This window comes from Orbicella franksi, chromosome 7 (assembly GCF_964199315.1).
Source record: "Orbicella franksi chromosome 7, jaOrbFran1.1, whole genome shotgun sequence".
Classification (NCBI taxonomy): domain Eukaryota; kingdom Metazoa; phylum Cnidaria; class Anthozoa; order Scleractinia; family Merulinidae; genus Orbicella; species Orbicella franksi.
The window spans coordinates 28,649,537-28,668,136 of NC_138151.1; the positions used below are offsets into that span (position 1 = coordinate 28,649,537).

The 18,600-nt window shown below is 39.7% G+C and overlaps 1 protein-coding gene across 4 annotated transcripts; it reads right to left on the bottom strand.

The window, feature by feature from the left end:
- Positions 1-48: 48 nt before the first annotated feature.
- LOC145493527 (neural cell adhesion molecule 1-like) lies at positions 49-18,531 on the bottom strand. Of its 4 annotated transcripts, none has more exons than XM_081473022.1 (13): positions 15,757-18,531; positions 14,676-14,748; positions 13,301-13,609; positions 12,768-13,034; positions 10,976-11,278; positions 9,376-9,512; positions 9,038-9,194; positions 8,287-8,556; positions 7,158-7,445; positions 6,654-6,953; positions 6,195-6,464; positions 4,635-4,943; positions 49-3,512 (listed from the first exon to the last, which is right to left on the bottom strand). In XM_081473022.1, exons 2-13 carry the CDS (start codon positions 14,731-14,733, stop codon positions 3,436-3,438), a joined length of 2,745 nt encoding a protein of 914 aa, XP_081329148.1. In that variant the 5' UTR covers positions 14,734-14,748; positions 15,757-18,531; the 3' UTR covers positions 49-3,435. The 4 variants fall into 4 exon arrangements, with proteins under 4 accessions (XP_081329148.1, XP_081329147.1, XP_081329146.1 ...); XM_081473021.1 differs by having other exon boundaries at positions 14,869-18,530; XM_081473020.1 differs by lacking the exon at positions 15,757-18,531 and having other exon boundaries at positions 14,676-14,862.
- Positions 18,532-18,600: the final 69 nt, after the last annotated feature.

An 18,600-nucleotide genomic window follows, 5' to 3' on the forward strand; every position in this document is an offset into this window, starting at 1 on the left:
CTTTGGCAGGTGCGAGAGGTAATGATAGTTTTACACCCGCCCCTAGAACAATTGAGAAAGGACTTATTGTTAGCAGTTTAACAAAACTGTAAAAGGGGAACTATTATAAGCATGTTTCCAAAATGCCAAATTCAAAAAAGATATTAGAATCAGCGAGAAACATAATGGTCTGGTCGTTTAGCTATCTTGAAGATTATTTTAGTCTACTAGTAAAGAGGTCTTATCATGAGCCTCGCCTAAGGTACAAGTTTTTGACACTAATTTGAAAACCTTGGACGGCCTTTTCAAATTCTTCCTTTGTGTTGGAAAACCCTCCAAAAACGTAGAACAATTTGGTCTCTTTTACTTCAACGTTGCCTCTTACTTGAATATGAAACTTGGTAATTTGGACACATTCCTGTATGAGCAAAGTTATTTTAGTTCACAGCCTCTCTATTTACGCACGCGAAAGAAAAAGCGAGCGCGAAGCAGGCAAGTCTTCCGTTTTGTGCTGGCGTCCAGTTCTCTCGCGATTCTATCCGCGAGTACGATCAAATAAAATAGAGGGCTGTGAACAGTCTTAAGTTATTTAGTTGTAATTTTAGCACCGTTTTGACCAAAGATGTGCCAAAATCGTCAGGATAGTGCCCCTTCAAGATGTGCAGCAAAGACAAACTGATGGTTAATATACCCAGAACAGTCCATCGCATATTATTTAGCTCTTATTAACCGAGCAGCAGGTCTGTATGGGAGAATCTTGACCGGGGTCGTGAGTACAGACCGAACGTAGTGAGGTTTGTACACACGACCAAGGTCAAGATTTTCGTTCATGGCTTTATCGATAATGATTAAAAAATAATTTCTTCTAAAACATATACCTAATTCAAGACTAGAGTGCAAAACCCATACCCTATTTGAGACCGAAATGACCAAAATCGATACCCTATTTCTGACCAAAATGGTTAAAAGCTATACCCTTTAGGGCCACGCATACATATACACCCATATAAGGAACTACCCTTCCCCCCTTCGGGGGGGTGGGGGGTGGGGGGTCGAATAGGTCGATAAAAGTGAGATTGAAGTTTACGACAAGCAAGCGTGAGACTCACACCTGAGGTATGCTGGCTTGCCGGGGTCGCTTGTAGGTATCCTATATAGAAGAGAGATAATCCACCTAAACCCCAGGACTAAAGGAAATTATCTGCTTTTTTATTGATAATCTACAGCTTCATTGCCGAGTTGTTTAGTGAACGGTTTCATCGGGACTATTTCTGATTTGTCCGTCTTCTCATCTCAGAGAATTGCCTTCCTTAAAGAACGTTTAGTAGAAAACAAACAAATGAAAGTGAGTCGAGCGGCCATGTCCACCTTGTTTACGTCTAAAACTATTTTAATGGGTGCTTATAAACCCTAGACGCATTCCTTTCCTTTTGTTTTGGCCAGTCACTTTGACATCTATCGCCGAAATGCCAAAACGCTTCAAGATTGCCTCAATTCTGGAACTTGGATGCTTGTTCTACTTGTAATATTATTTTGGACATAAATGTTTCTATCAGACGAGTTTTATTTGGGTAAAACTTTGTTTTATGTCTATGTCAAAAAAGTATATAAACTGTTGCCTCTCTAATTAGCAGAGAGAGCAAATATGAAAAACAATTCTCTCACTGAATTAAGAAAACAACATGATTCTATTGAATTCTAGCCCTTCATCGTACAGCCTTTGGTGTTGTGCCCTTAGAAATAAGGCAAACTGGTCCACATGTCTTTTCGTACAGAAATTCCAACCAAGACCAGCATTGAACCCTCATAATATTACTTTATGCAAATTTTCGCAAAGGGCTCTCCCCAACCCGTATAATACGCCTCATTTAAAGGTTGCCGGCCAACGTAGGAATTTGACTTCGTTCCAACTTTTCAATTGTCCAGCACGTTTTATTAGAAGCTACATAAAGAAGAGATGAAATCCTCGAAAAATAAAGAAATTTTAGCAGCTGACAATGATCGAGGGCAGATACCTGTGGCTTCTATTGAGAGTAATAATAATACAGCTTTTGTTTTATCGTAATCTTCAATGATTGGTCAAAGTATTTGACAGAGTATCCGATTTCGAATGCGGAAGTTCCAAAAGTCATTTGCTGAGGGCAAGAATTCCATTGAAACCATAGCAAATCGCACCGTATTCTGGCTCCTCCTAAAGCCGGAAGATAAGAAATTTCACCATCTTACCATTGACATATTCTTAGTATATGCGGAGTTTTCCGAACACAGAACACACTAGAGTGCGTAGGGCCATCTTAAATTTCTAAACGTCGCAGCGGTTGAGACTGTTAACGGGAATAACAACTGAACGAAATCGCCGCCAAACAAGAGAAACCCAGTAATACTGTTATTGAGAACTAACCGTAAACAGGCTAACTCTAGCGTTATGTGGACTAGCCAGAGTACTTTTTAGAGCGAAAATCTCAATTAAGGCTAAAATCCCGAGAGGGGACGAGGAGGGGAAACTCCCATATGAAAAGGTCGGGGATGCTTTTCGTCTCGCTTATTTATATAAATCAAAGATTCTGGTTTCACTTAGGGTGTTGATGACGAGACGTCACTATTTTAAGCTGTCAAAATATCTTTTTGTGTGCTCTCGTTCTTTTCTCTGATTTTAGGCTCAATTCTGAAGTCTGGTCTACTGGAGCGCGCTCTCTTCCTGAACAACGGCTGATATTCGAGTCCATTCCGTTTTAAATGGTATCTTTAGGGGTTAAATAAAGCTCTAGCCACTCCTAGATTAGTCTCCTTAGCTTTAGGGGTTTAATTCAAATTTTCCGACGACCGTTCCCGACCTTTTCATATGAGAATCCCCCGTGGCTAAATGCATCGCAACGGCACCATTCATCCGCGTAGGCCTGTCATTGTCTTTTGTTTTCAGCAGTGAACAACCACTATTCAACAAATCACCAGCAGCTAGCTAAAACTTTTTTTTATTAAAACCTTGGAGATTTACCTTGTTCAAGATTCTTCGAAGGTATCATGAACTTTATAAACTTCTAATAGACCTAAATTCCTAGTCTCGGCTTTTTATTTTTATTTTGCTTTTGTTGTACATCTTAACCAAACAAGCCAGTTGGATTACCCTAAGCATTGCTGTTTAGGAGCCTACTTCCAGCATGCACTAGATTTTTCCCATCCCGGAAAATCTAATAGTCTCTTGCACGCTTATATCTTCTTGTTTTTTTGTTTTTTTTTTAAAGTACAATTTTATGAATAGCTGTATTTTATATGTAAATGCTGATCGCCAGTTAATACCAGTGATCCAGTGATCACTGATTGGCCTTTCACGATAAATTAAGTCTTTTATTTTATTTATTTTACCTATGTGTTGTCCCCACTTGCTTATGCTTATGCCTATGTTTATGTTTAAAGCGTAAACGGGCCTTTAGTTGCATCTTATGAACGTTCATGGCATCAGAGCAAATGAAGAAGCCCGCCAACCAAGATTGTTAGGGCGGCACTGGATATCAAGCGTGACTGTGAACTGCCTTCTGCAAAACAAGAAACAAAAATTACTGAGGAAAGTGCAGCAATTATTAGAAAGAAAAAATATCCTATGAGCATTGCGTTTGAACGGTTGTGGGAGGCACGCGGAAAGTTGAAACTATACACGGGCGACAACATAGAGAAAAAGTGAAGCAAAGGAATTCCTTCTTTGTTACTGGGCACAATCTGCTAATTTTAGAATTAAAGCATCTGCAAATCTTCGTGATCTCTTTTAAGATTACAAAACCAAGTCTTCGATTAACTTACGTCAAAGAAGGCTGATCAGTTTTACCATCTTTTCGACGAGCATAACTTAAATCTGACTTACGTTGACCTTCCCCGTCATAAGCTTGTTGAATTTAAAAACTCGTTTGTGCGAGAGCTCAAGAGGATCACGTAGCTTTGCAACTTATGCGCAGAAAACAAATTGCTGTGTAAGAACAAAGAAGTTGTTTGTGAAGAGGAATACTTGAACTAATGAAGTCGCAATCATTACTCAGTTGGGATACCTAATTGCAAAATCTTCGCCCTCTGAATCCAAAGAAAGCTTCGTGACGAGTGTAGAAAGAGAGACTGTGGCAAGGTTCTGGCAAATACCCGAGATAGACGTTCACAGCATCACCTGTGGTCTGTCCCTGTCTATGTCTCTATTCTCAGAAATTCCTCCTGCTAAAGCTGCCACTCAACACTGTACGGAGGGGTGGGGAGGGAAAGGGATTCTCCTATGAAAAGTTCTGGGATGCTCTTTGTCTCGTTTAGGGGTATAAATCAAGAATTCTGGTCTCACTTAGGGTGTTGGTGACGAAACGCCACTTTTTTTAGCTGTTTAAGTATCTTTTGGGGTGCACCCGAAAAAATATTAATAAAAGAAACGGTCTTATTTGCTTTTTAGGCTTGATTACCGCCGGTCTCTTGAATCCGGTCTACTTTCGCGGACTCCTTTTCTGAACGGTGACTGGTAATGGAGCCTATTCAGTTTTTTTAAAGTGGTATCTTTTAGGGGTGAAATAATGCTTGAACCACGCGAGATAAGTCTCCTTTAGGGGTTTAATTCAAATTTTACGACAAGCTTCCCCGACCTTTTCATTAGGGAGTTCCCTGGGCACTGTACACTGTTTCTTAAATACCTCCAGAGAAGTCTGTTTCGATCAGTCTTTCATCAGCCAGGCTTTCTCCACCTTTGTTTTTGGCGATCACCTCAAACTTGTAACAGACCTTGTTAACCAGGTCGCTGATCTTTAGCTGTAGGTCTTTAGTGGTTATTGTTTTAGTGATCCAAAGGCTGGGATTCTTCTCTCCTACTACCTGGTATCGCACGGTGTAGGTGATATCATCATCGCCCCCAGTCTCCTCAGGGCGCCGCCACTTCAGCGTGAAGCTGTCTTTGGTTAGCAGAGTGGACGAAGGAGAGTAGATGATTGGTCGCCCGGGTACACCTACAAAGAAGTTGGAGAGAAAAATGACGGCTACTTTAATGCTTCGGCTATCAAGCTGGTGACTGACAAGACAAAACAGTCATTATATGCTCGCGAAAACTGAAAACTCGGTTAATCTAATGGACCCAGAAAATTTTCCGTTTGGTGTTTTTATTTTCATAGCTGATGGATCTCAATGAATTGTGGATCTAAAGGGAGCTCAGTCACGGTATTTGGACCACGTACAAAATAACCTTAAATTGAAGGAAACCTGGAAATTGTAGTTTACTAACAAAGAAAAACACCAAAGAGATAATAATAAACCACAAAAGAAAATGAATGGTCAAAGATTGAGAAGATTGACGCCGATTACAAACGACGAACTTAAAAAATTTAGGCTAAACTTTTCAAGATGTGCAAACCGTCAAGTAGCTTCTTTAAACAACTTCAAGTAATTTCATTCAATACTGTCAGTACGTGGGGCAAAGTGGTTCTAGAGTGCCTACCGTTTAGCCAAATATCCTGAGATTTGGTTTGAAAGTCAAATGGAACGGTTAATTTACTACCGCTAGAGGTAGTCCCCTTTTTTCGTTCGGAATGGAAAGACAGAAATTTCCTTCCCATTTGCTCATTTCCTCAGTTTCCAGTCTCTTATTAACAGAAAACAATAACAGGAAACCGAATTGTATCCCACATCCCGTTAATTTTGGTCCTAAATATCCCGTATTTCGTTGATTGCAATTGCAAAAATTAAAGATTTTCCAACGCGATATCCCGTTTTAGCTGATCTTAATATCCCTTATCCTCTTAATTGTTTCCCCAAATATCCCGTATCCCGTAGATATTTTAGCTTAATATCCCGTATCCCGAAAACCCCTAATAGGGCCCCGCCAGTTGGTCTCGCTGTTGGTAGAAAACAGCTTGAACAACTATATCGTGTGTCATACAAATATCTCATTAGATGTTTTGGTGTGTAGTATCGCTGTATATTTTTACGAGTTGTTTCCCGTATAACAACGAGTAAAAATATAAAGCGACACTACACACCAAAACATCTAATAAGAGATTTATCATCCAACTGCTGTAGTCAATAAATTTATCAATGAAAGAGGGAGAGTGTGACAGTTTTGCGCGCGCGCACCGCCCTGTACGGCAAACAGGTTTTCTACGGTACAAATAACTGTATAATATATCGCTGTGTATTTGTACTGTTATTTGGGCGGTATTCGCTGCAGTTGGATAATAAGGTCAGTTATTCTACTGAAAACTTACAGTATTCCAAGGTCTTTATCTCCACACCACTCGAGGGGCCCCATTCGGCCATGTTGTTGGCTCGCAAAGTGATGTTGTAATTAGTGTTTCGTTTTAGATTGTTGATGGTATTTGATGTTTTATTCCCGTCAATGTTACGGGTCATACTTTCATAATTTAAAACATAGTTGTTGATGGGCATGCCTCCATCTTCTTTGGGTCGCTCCCATGAAAGCGCAATACTGTTACAAGTAGCTTCAGCCTGTAAGTTTTGAATCTCACTGGGCTTTCCTACAATCGAAAAATAACAGTGACATTGGTAGTGGTCATCCTTCAAATATGGCAAGGAAAATCTTTTGCGTGCTGTCTCAAGTTCTCAATTCATCAACTTGACATGAGGCAATTCTTGTCGTACATTTGTCGTGAGGTTATCGGCACTCGTGGAAAATTGTACTGTCTAAAGACACCATAGGCACTTACCAACTTTGGGTTTTGTCTTGAATGTCCTGACATCCGGTTCACTCTCTCGTTGTCTGTAAACAGCGTAAAGTTTAATCTCGTACTCTGTATTATGCTGCAGACCAGTGATCCTGAAACTTGTGTCATTAATGTTTTCCTCTCTGCCTGCCTTGCTGTCATTTGTTACTGGTTTCTTCCTCCATTCCAGTCTGTATTTAGTGTTATTATCAGCACTGTGGTTTTGTGGTGCAGACCAGGTTACTGTGAACTCAGTGTCAACTTCAATTTCTGTGTTGGTGATGGATGGTTTCCCAATTGCACCTGTTGAAAATTGGTGTATGTGAATTTTTTTCAATACTGGATCATATTCTGTCCCGGAGAATGCACGGCGTAATGCCTGGTCCGAATCAAGAGTTTGAAATGATTGTGCTGTCAATCTCTTGGACAAGTGTTGTTGGGCTCACTGCTGATAGTATTCTTACTCATTAATAAATAAAGCGGCAAAGTTTAAGTTCAGATACTCACAATACTTGTAAGTTGTCACAAACACAGTCTCTTCATCCCCAGGTCCAGCTTCACTGCGTGCCTTGATTCGTACTTCATATGTTGTATCTGGGGTAAAGCTGTAGCCAATGCTATGTTTAACTGTAAATCCATCAACATTTTCTGTGTACAGTTGGTATCCATTGGAAATTATTGCAATGATATAACTGGCAATATCCATACCGCCGCTGTCCAGTGGATGCGTCCACATTAGAGTGACGTCGTTACAAGTCCTGTTTGCAGTTACATTGCGGGGGGGCCCTGGGGGCTCTCAAAACAAATGGATTTGTTAGCAATAACTAACTTACATACGGCTGGTGCGCCTAAACTTTGAATTGACCAATCAGGACTCAGAAGGAGGGAAAAACTGTACTGTCCTGTATGTTAACGGGAAAGGTATTAAACAAGTCGGGCACCGTTTCTCACCGAGATGCCATTGAATATTCACGAAAAGGGATTTATAATTTCAAAAACCACATCACATTGTAAAAAGTAGATAATGTGAAACATTTTGTGCCTTAAAGCTTTTCATTTGGGCACCCAAAATTAGTCGCTAGAGTCCGTCAACTTGCTTGTAGTTAATTCTTCGAGTGTCGCCAAGTAGGATAATAGATGTATTATTTTGAACAAAATATGTTGTTCCTCGTCAAATTGAAACCATCATTCCTGAGTTAAATAAGACGCCAAAGCAAGTTTAGCATTGTCATTATATTCGTTGGCTGCGAAGGAAAAGACTATTATTGTGTCGTTTCCTTTCGGTAGGACAGCTCGCTTTTGACTGCTGCTCGGACTGCGGGCGCAGTCGCCGGCTGCAAGGCATAACTCGTAAGCAGTACCCTGCTCATTTTGGAGTGACGTCTGACAGTCTTCTAGCCCACATGTTGGCTAACTGCAAGTTTAACTTTCAAATAAAAAAGAGCGAGACCGTTTAGTTATAAATGTTCAACATTTCGTAAAAATAATTCGCCCTGGGAAAACAATCAGAATTCTTTTTAACTGAACAGTTTGCGATATAATTCTATAGTCTGCGATATAATTTTATAACGTCATAATTTTACCACTTCTTGACCTAGAATGCAGCCAATTACGGAAAACTGTTTCATACAGTTACCTGCTTTTCGTAATTCCACCAAATATTGTGTCATGCCATCTGGGCTCTCAGCAGTACAGTTAAACGTTCCAAAGTCATCTTCGGTTGTATCATTGACGGTATAGGATGCTGTGCTATTTCCTCGTGAAATCTCTGTTCCATTTTCATCTCTCATGATCACTGTGGGCACTGGGTATCCAAAAAAGGTACATGTGACATCAACAGATTTCCTGTTTCCCACAAAAGAGTATACTGGTGTAGGGGATGCATCCTCATTAATCTGGGGTGGAGCTGAAAGATGAAACAAATAGCTGTAAATACTGCATTACTTTTACAAGCATTTAGTATGCAACAAAATCATCACAACGACAGCAAAATAAATTTCTGAAAAATGTGGGATTTTTTTCAGTTGTTTGAAAACACCTGCAAGGATTTATATGCTTACAATACGAATACTTACTTGTGATCTCTACATGTATTTAGACAGCGTTGCTTTATACAATTTTGATTACCGCGTGTTGCGTAGTTGTTTCGTATGAGGCTATCTAGTCACAGACAATGAGGTATTACTCCAGTTTGTTGGCTTGATTTTACAGGAGGAATGACTGAAATGGCTCAATTTGTTTCAATAATCTTAAACATATAGCTTAGCATTTCTAACAGTAACAAAAGCCCTTCTTAAATCGACCATTAAGCTGTCAGCCAGTGTGCATGGAAATTTTTTCCGGACATTAGTTATGACAAAATTCAATTAGTGCATCACAAAACTTACATCTCACAAAGAGGTTAATTGTTTTCTCAACCTCAATAACATCGCCGTTTCCATCAAGGGCACCATTTGTTGCTTGACAAGCGTATTCTCCAGTGTTTACCAAGTGGACACTTGTGAATGATATTTGTGCAACTTTCTTTTCACCACGTTTGAACGTCTGTGAAGGAACAAACAACTTGAAAAATTAGCTTTAAACTGAATATAGCGCAAAGAAGAAGTCAAGCATCATTATATCTAGTTTCCAGCGAGTGGTTTGTACCTGTGACACACGAGGTACTGTGCCTGCATCATTGCCGAGAGATGAAAACTTTCTTATGTAGATACTCTTTAAAGATTACCTTTTGTCCAGTGTAGTAACGTCCACGATAGTGCCATTCCACAGTTGGAGTTGGCGTTCCTGCGGCAACGCATTCCAAGTCCACTTTATCACCAACATTTGCTATTATGTCTGTCAATGGATCAATCGTTGGTGAAACTGAAAAACAGAAAGTTAGTATAATTGTATTATTTCTGTCATGAGCACAACACACATTGTGTACACCGCCTTAGAACTTTAGGATCATGTGCGCTATTATTATTATTTACGCTATCAGCCTATTGTTAGTTTTGTTTATTTATTTCATGTACTCATTTCTTCCCCACAAGTGATGTAGCTTCGCTGGGGTCTGCCTCGTGTGCGAGCCAGGGAGTCGTGCGAGTCCCAGTGTCAGCCATGCGAGCCACGGTTTTAACGTGAAAAAAATATTAAATAACGCTTTATATGTTTACTCGTTGTTTGTATTTTTGACTCAAAATACAAAATACGACACAACTTGTAAAAATATTCAGCGATACTACACACCAAAATATCTAATAAGATATATATATAAATAACGCTGTATTTTAAACTAACGCTGTATTTTGATAATCCATGATACGAGTTACACTAGCTACATGTAGCGACGGTTTTAATTTCGTAGGTGATTCTAAAACGTGAATATATTTAAGTGCGTGACTGTATTTATTTCGTGTTATTTATTTATTTAGTTTTTTTAAGATCTTGAAGATTATTTTTTGAAAGGAGAGCAAATTTCGAAGGAAACTACCGTCGAAGATGTGTGTTGGTAGTAAAACGATTTATCCTACTGGCATAAATCAAGGTTCAGATAACATCAATATTGTATAGATTACATAACACTATCGAAGTCACGCATTCTCTGTAGTCTTCAGAACGCGGTGGAGACAGAGAAGTTCTTTGTTGTTCTTTGTGTTCTTGTTATTGTTGCCGCTGTTCACAGCTTGTTCACAATTTCCCTACAATTTTAAAAATTACAGTAGAATCCCGATTTTTTGGAACCCCGGTTTCTTTAAACCTTCAATTATTCGAAGCAATCTTTTGGTCCCATTAGCAAAAGAGAGCCAAAAAAAGTTAGGAGAAATTTACCCATCCCTATATATCTCGAACCATTTTTCGTTTCTCTGGGAGGTTCGAGAAATTGGGAATCCATTGTATAACTCGAACTTACTTACTCTCTTGACTAATTTTTAGCTTTATTTTATTTAGTTAGTTACGTACTAGCAAGGTGAGTGTCTTGCTTTGCAGAGTATTGAAATATCTCGTTTTAAGTACGGTACGATATATCTTATATGCATACTAATTTTTTATTTTATTTGTTTATTTTTTTATTTTTCACTTTTCATTTTTCATGACTCGCATGACTCGCATGGCTCGCTGGCTCGCACATTAGTAAAACTCGCCTCGCTGTAACCTTTTCTCTTGAGTCCTCCAATAATACACATACAGTTTTGTTTGGTCGTAGATAAATATGCTTTGTCAAAATACAGTCATGCAGACTGTAAAGGTGGAAGCAAGTAATGTTAGATGTTCATACAGTGTTATGGTCATACTTCACGCACATAACATGACATACTAATTCAGTTTCACATCTAGTAACTTACCATCAACATGTGTAATCTCAAACCTCAGGTCATCTTCTCCAGCTTTGTTTTTAGCTATGCACCTATATTTGCCTTTGTCTCTTGTCTCAACTCCAGTAATAAGCCATGTTTCATCAGTTGGATGTGTAAATCTTGCATCATAGAGTGGGTCAACTCTTTTCAGTGTATCTGTCCACCCAAAATACCAAGTGATTTCTGGCTTTGGACGTCCAGACTCGACATCACAGTGAAATGTAACTTTGTTACCCTGTGTTATTCTAAGAGTGACTGGGTCCCCTTGGTACTTTCGTATTTTGGGCTCACCTAACACAAAAAGAAACAATGTAAATACCTAACAAATAACAAATTATTCTGAGAATTGGGAGATGTACATGTATTGCAACTTTCCAATAACATAATTAATTCATTCTATGAAAAATACGTAAACATTAGTGTCGTCCACTTGCTGTGAGCGTCTTGTATGTTTTAGTAATAGCCTAGATTGTGTTTATGCAGATGATGTTGGTGGTTGTGCTCTCTGCACAGGGATTGACTTAAAGTTTAGATGTGATATTCTAGGCTTACGAAACACCTCTATCAAGTATTAGTAGAATTCTACACGTACACTAGTGCAAATGCTGTATTCTGATTGGCTGAACCTTTGAACACTATGAGCCATTAGTGTGCAGTGGCTGGAGGTCGTCTAGGAAATGGCCAGGTTTTTTTCCGTTTTTCCAAAGTTTTGGAGGAAAATTTGATGCAAATGGATAATTAAATTCCTGAGAAGTCTGAAACGAAGGACATTTACGGTTTCTTGACTTATAAAAAAGTTGAAATTATTGAAAAAACTGATGCGCACGCGCACAACTCAATTTTAAATGACAATTCAACTATCCGAGTGATCTTTTTCAGGCACAAAGTTTAATAATACGTCAAGAAATAATTGGAAACCGTTATTTGAAGTAAATTTTGTTAAGAATTCTACTAAAACAATTAGATTATTCGCTGTCGATTTCTATGAGGTGATAGTTGATTCGGCTTCCGGCCCCATCAACTATCACCTCATAGAAATCTCAAGCTCATAATCTAACTGTTAATTAGTAGAGCTCAGATTCTACTTGTACTATAATGCAGATTGCCTGAGCTATTGCAGACACCCAGCCATCAGTTTGCATTGGCTGGAGGTCGTGTGCAACATGGTATGTTTTCTCGTTTCTTTAAAGTTTCGTATGGAGATTTTCTGGATTTACAAAGAATGGCATAAGTAATAGTTGATTCAGCCTTTGGCCTCATTTGACTATCACCTCATACATGTACTACATAGAAGTCTTGAGCTCATAATGTTAATTAGTAGAATTCTACTGGTATACTAACGCAAATAATGTAATCTGATTGGCTGAGGTACTTGTATACTATCAGCTATTAGTATGCAGTGGTTGGAGGTTTTCTCGTTTCTGCGAAGTTATGGACGAACATTTAGATACAAATGGATAATTTAATTCCTGAGATGACTAAGCAAAGACTAGAAAAAGGACAATCACAGTTTCGTGACGTAGCTCTGAAAAACTAGAAAATGATGGGCGCACGTACACAGCAGGAAATTCCAAAGGACAATTCAGTCCGCGCGATTTTTCTGAAGCGTTAAGTTAAATACAACGTAATAAAACAATTGAAAATGGTTACCTGAAGAAAATTTAAGTTAGAATTCTACTAAAACAATTAGATTATTCGCTCTCTCGAGCCCATAATCTAATTGTTACATAGACAGTTCTAGCGAGACAGCATTCGGTGAAAACGTCATTGACGACTTTACCTATAGTTGTGACTTCAGTCTTAACAGTGTCTGCTGTACCATATTTCACTGTGCACGTGTAGTTTCCTTCATCACTTTCTTGGACATTGTCAATGGAAATAGAGCCAGTGTACGGGTCAAGTGTTTTGCCTGCCATAGGGAAGATGAGTTGTTGTCCGTCTTTACTCCAGTTGTAAGTTAGTGGTGGATATGCAGATACATCCAGTCTTATTGTTCCATTTCCACCAAGATGCAATTCTTGTTTTGTAACAACGTGTCCTGTTTCAACTGTTGAAAGAATTAGATACCACAATGTAAATGCACGTTCTGAGAATTTTGTATCAGATTCTTAAAAATTTTTAATCGATCAATCCACAATCATTTGTTTAGAACGTAACGTCTATGAGCTAAAGGCTTTTTGCATTTTGGCATTTTGGCAGAATTCAAACCTATTACCTCCCAGGTACTGGTCAGGCGCTCTTAACACAAAACTGGGACAGGATTTATTATCGGATAGATTGGGAAGCTTTTCGAAGGCACAAATGTAGACTTACAGTCAACTTGAAGAGTGAAGACTGCACTGTTAACTGATCCTTCACAGATGTACTTGCCACCATCATCCACTATCACGTTCTCAGTCGTTAGTTGATAGTAGTCTCCAGACACTGAAATTCTTCTCCTGTTTACAGTTGTTGTCTGATTAGCTGGGATTCTAACACTTGGTATAGCATGCCTTCCTGGTCGTGCTGGTTTGGCTGGTGTTACCCAGGCCACAAAGCTTTCACCTGTTACCTCACATGAAAAATTGTAGTTTCCACCTTGCTGGGCTTTGAGTGTTGGAATTGGCAGTGTTACTGTTCCTTCTACCAAGTAATGGAGTAAGCAAAGTATATTGGCAATGAATAAAAATTGTTTAAAACGGAACTGAAAAATGATAGAATGACTTCAACAGAAACCTGTGTTACGTGGCCAGCTTTCCTTCTGCGGTCAGTTGTCAAAAAATGTAAAATATTGCCTCCCTCTCGTAACTAAGAACAGAACGTGATTCAAGCGTCATCATTCTGCTTTGAATTGTTGTTGTCCTCTTGTAGATAAGGCAAACTGGTCCATTAAAATATTACTTCGTACAACTTTTGCAAAAGAATCTCTTTGAGCTGTTGAATACGCCAAAAATAAGCTTACCAGCGTTGAAATTTGATTTCCTTCCAACTTATCAATTTTTTAGAACTGGGGCGTTTTATTGAAAGTTCATAGACAAAATCATACCCTCAGGAACCCTGTAGTATGCTTGACTAGAACTTTCATTTCAGATTAATGCAACTGCAGGAAAGAATAAATTACCGTAAATCCTTGAATTAGCGTCCCCCCCTCGAATAAGCGCCCCTCTTATCGGCCGAAATTTAAAATAAGCGCCCTCCTCACCTGCCCCCGATTTTGCGGACGAGTAATGAGACAACAAAGGATGTATAGTTTTCGTCATGTAGTATTAGATTTGTACATTGTTTAAGTTTGTGACCTCGTTAAGTGACCACGTTGAACACGTTAAGTACTAACGGTACCGCGATTTAAACTTTAGGATCAGCTTTTTACGTCAATAAACAGTTTATGTTGGTGTTTACGCACAGATGATGTATTAAAAAGATGATCATGTCAGGCCACGTTTTGGGAAAAATTAAATAAGCGCCCCGAGCGCTAATTCGAGGATTTACGGTAGCTCCGTTTAAAGTCTTTAAACCCCTATATGATTAAAATGAAAGTGTAAAATTGCGATTGATACTAGCGGCTCACAAGAAGGCCTTGGTAATTTCATGGGTCTCAGCAGAAGCGTAAATTCACGGCGGTGTAAAAGTACTGCTGACAGATAACACATGTATCTAAGTTCAGCCGATCACTTTTAAAATTTGAAACCTGCGCTTCAAACACACTTACCCGTGCGACTAACGGTCACTACAAGGACAGCTCCGATTACAAACCATAACTTCACCATGGCTGCTCCAAGGACCTGGTGGATATCAACAGAGAGGTGCAAAACCATTAAGGCTTATTTTAACTAAGAAAGCATGGGACGTCCTTAAACCACCATCTACGATCTCGTCCTTAAACAGATCTCGATCTATTTTACCTCCACGATCGTTGAGCAACAACGGTCTTGTTTTTGAAATAAGAAAAGTCTTAAAAATTTCCAAAAGCTTCAACACTCCTAAACCAACTCTTTTAATTAGGGGCTCCTCGAGAAAATGTAGCTGGAATATGATTGAGAGTGGAAGCTACGATAGGCGTATATGCCAAGTATTTGACAGAATACGGGGGACAGAGTAAATATCACATTTCGAGTAGGGAACTTTGACCTAAATGACTGTGATTGCGAGCGGAAGTTACGTATATGTCCAAGAAACGGAACTTTCTTATATCATGAATTCTGGGCACGAACTCCATTCAAACCAGCTTAAGCAAAGCGCACGTAGACTGGCTCCACTGGCTGCTTTATAAAGGAGATGGGAAATTGAAACCTCTTCTTACTTTTGACGTATCTTGATTGACTACTTTTAAGTGTACCCGGGGGAGGGTACTCGTTAAAGTTTTTGGTTGGGGTGTACGGCCCAACACTGAAACCTGTACCCTATTTCAGACCAAAGACCTGTGATTTGCCATACCCTATTTCAGACGAGCCAAAATCGACATCCCATTTCAGACCTCCAAAAATTTACTACATGGCTCTAATATATGACCGCAGCTAACTAGAAATGGCTTCCATTGGCGTAAACCGTTTGAGAAGGGCTTCAAATTTGCCAATGTTGATGCAGAAGTAAATAGTTTCCTGTAAACAAAATATTCGGTGAAAAGCCGCAATGGAAAGCATACTCCATATGTTTAAAGTCGATATCCTTTTTCAGACCGGCCAAAAATGCTAAAAGAACCATACCCTTTGGGCCCGCACATACCTATATGGCCGATATAAGGGGGTATGCCACCCTCTAACTATACCAAGTGTTGCAAACACAAAACTAACCCGAGTGTGTACGTGACTTATATTAGACTTATTTAGAAATTCCTAAACCGCGTCGCAGTTGATGTGCAAATATGAACCACACTGAACAAACAGCTGCCATTTGCCATAAACGTCATACTTATTTAACCTCTACATCGTAATCAACAGTATAGGAAGTTTCTGACGCATGACTGGTCGGCTCCAATGCACAAAACACGTAACGTTAACTTGTTGAGTAGAAAGGTGAACAATATTCCTTATAAATCTCAGACTGATCTGCTCTGGATTTACAGCTTGTTGAAGTTCGTGGCTACACGTCTGAGGATGTTTCTCATAAAAAGAAAGGACAAAACCAATGTTTTACTTCGTAAACTATAGTGCTTTGCGACAGAACAGTCGAATACCTTGTAGACCTGAACAACTTGAATGTTCAATTACGTGTGATATTCCGCATTCATTTTGGCTGCGTGCCACATTTCGCAATACGATTGACCTTCATTTAATATGTTTGACAAAATATGTAAATTAAATTCTGATTTGTGGGAGTATTTCGGGTACAGAGCAGTGTGTTTCGTAGCAAACGCCGTCTTCCCTTGTGGCTACGCACAGATTGCGCGAGATGAGCAACCCGGTGTGAGAAGACCCTCAAATAGCCCCTGATATTTTAAGGGGACAGATTTATCTGTCTGGGGAGCTGGGGTGAGAGCGCTCCCTCGCCCCCTCCCCCCTAACTGATGTGGCTTTGATTTAATTCCGGCCCATATGTGGTTTGGGTTTGTTGTTGTTTCTCTCATTGCTACGAGGGTTTTTCTCCGGGTACTCCTGTTTTCCTCCCCTCTGTCAGCACGTCTCTAAATCTCGTTTCCAGGGTCTCCCATCTTTCTGCCCTGCTCCAGGGGGCGGTAAGATGAGAGACCCTGGGAACGAGGTTGCAAGTCTCTAAGTAGCCGCTCTTTGATTAATCCTGATCTCGCCGGTTTTCATGGGAACATCCGAATTGAGAGCATATTTGACAGACAACTGAAGGTAAACTCCCATATTTTTTTTTTTTAAAAAAAAAAACTTTCATTTTTTAAAAAACAAACAAACAAAACTTCCATTTTTTTTAAATAAACAAACTAACATTTTCAAAATCAAACTCCCATTTTATTAAATAAACAAACTCCCATGATTTTCGGAAAACAAACTCTCATTTGTAATAAGTGGATGTCCCTATTGAACTTCCGTAGGTTCGACTGTAGTTTCATCGCAGCATTTATATGCTAATTAAATGGGGATTTTTCTTACAAAAAATGTTGCACCCCGAAAATAAACAGGTTTCATATTACACACCTACCTTCCCATAACGGCCAGCTACTTCTTTCTTCCCCCAATGCGAGGTGGCCGTTGTGGAGAAGTTTGACTATACTGTACTTTGATCTGATCGAGATGGCCGATAGCAGATGACATAAAACACATCATATTCAAGGCGGAAATGATTTGAGTTCGGCATAGCGGGGTTTTTCTGGCCTGCGTCGTCGCAGACGCAACCTACCGTTACTTAAGGGTAAATTTCCGTCTGCGACGCAGGCTAGGTTTTTCGAGATAACCGAGTCCGAGATATGCGCGGAGTTCAACTGCATCCCTTGAAACCAGCTCAAATTCCATAGCATATCTGATTTGACATGCATTTGCCGTCGAAAGGCGGACCTTTCTGGAAACTGAGAACTTCTGAGCCACGTCGCGGCCTCGGTGCGGCGGGGGGAGGAACTCCCAGAAACAGTTGGTGAAAGTGTGCGGCCCCGACTTCCCAAAACCCTTACAAGACCAAAAAAATCTGCGATTTTCCCTAACCTTTTTAAGACCTGGGGCCCGTTTCTCGAAGGTCCCGAAAAGTTTTCACATCCGAAAAGTCGTAGCAAAATCTCAAACATTATGATATTAGAGCTGTTTTATGCACATATTCTTAATATGAACAGAGGTTCCCTTCATACAAGAAGTTTCAGGCGTATACACCTCGTTGTGTTCAAATACTGATTAACTAAAAATGGCTTTGCAGACCCGAAATGTTTCCGGGGTTTTCAAGAAACGGGCCCCAAACCCTTAAATCTTGATACCCTATTTCGGGCCAAAGCGGTACAAAAAACATACTTTTTGGGGCGGCACATAACTAACTTCATTACAGCGCCTTTCAATAACATGCGGACTCTAAAATTCAAAGCCCAACCGACAAATGCGTTTTTCACTACCGTCAATCAAATGTTCAGCAGTTCCTCCCAGCTTCCGACTACTGCCAAGCGCGCGGTAAATCGCTGAGCACAGTTCAGACCGCGAAACAGTGCTCGGCAGTAGTCGGAAGCTGGAAGGAGCCACCGAACATTTGATTGGCGGTAGCGAAAAACGCATTTGTCGGTTGAGCTTTGAATTTTAGAGTCCGCATGTTATTGAATTAAAGGCGCAGAAACCGAGAGCCTCCCTGAAAAGCAGTTTCTAATTTTTTTAATTTTTATTCTATTATTGTAGTTGGGAAGATAGGTAGCTAGTTGAATATCATAATAGGTTGATGGCAATACCTTGTGACACTGGTGTATAAATTAAGTTATCGTATCGTATCTTATCCTATATAGCCCATAGAAGGGAGTACCCTTCTCCCCCGGGGGGTATCGCATATGCGCTTGACAAAGTTACGATAACGTTTTCAAGTTGATCAGATTCGATATAACCATCGGTGTTGCTTTTGGCTTTATTTTCCTTTATGGCAAAACTGATCGTGATTTATAGAAATTTGGCATATCGTGACATGGATGTACATTGTGTTTTTTTTTATTTGCTTTCAACCAACTCATTCTTCTCCCATAATTAATGGTCTCTGTTTTGACTAAAAAG

Excerpts from the sequence above, each read along its gene's own strand:
- LOC145493527 (XM_081473020.1), bottom strand. The coding sequence starts at position 14,781 with ATGGTTTTGCACCTCTCTGTTGATATCCACCAGGTCCTTGGAGCAGCC. Across the intron at positions 8,557-9,037 it reads AATTAACCTCTTTGTGAGAT|CTCCACCCCAGATTAATGAG; the intron begins GTAAGTTTTGTG and ends TTCATCTTTCAG. Across the intron at positions 6,954-7,157 it reads TGTGACAACTTACAAGTATT|GTGCAATTGGGAAACCATCC; the intron begins GTGAGTATCTGA and ends AATTTTCAACAG.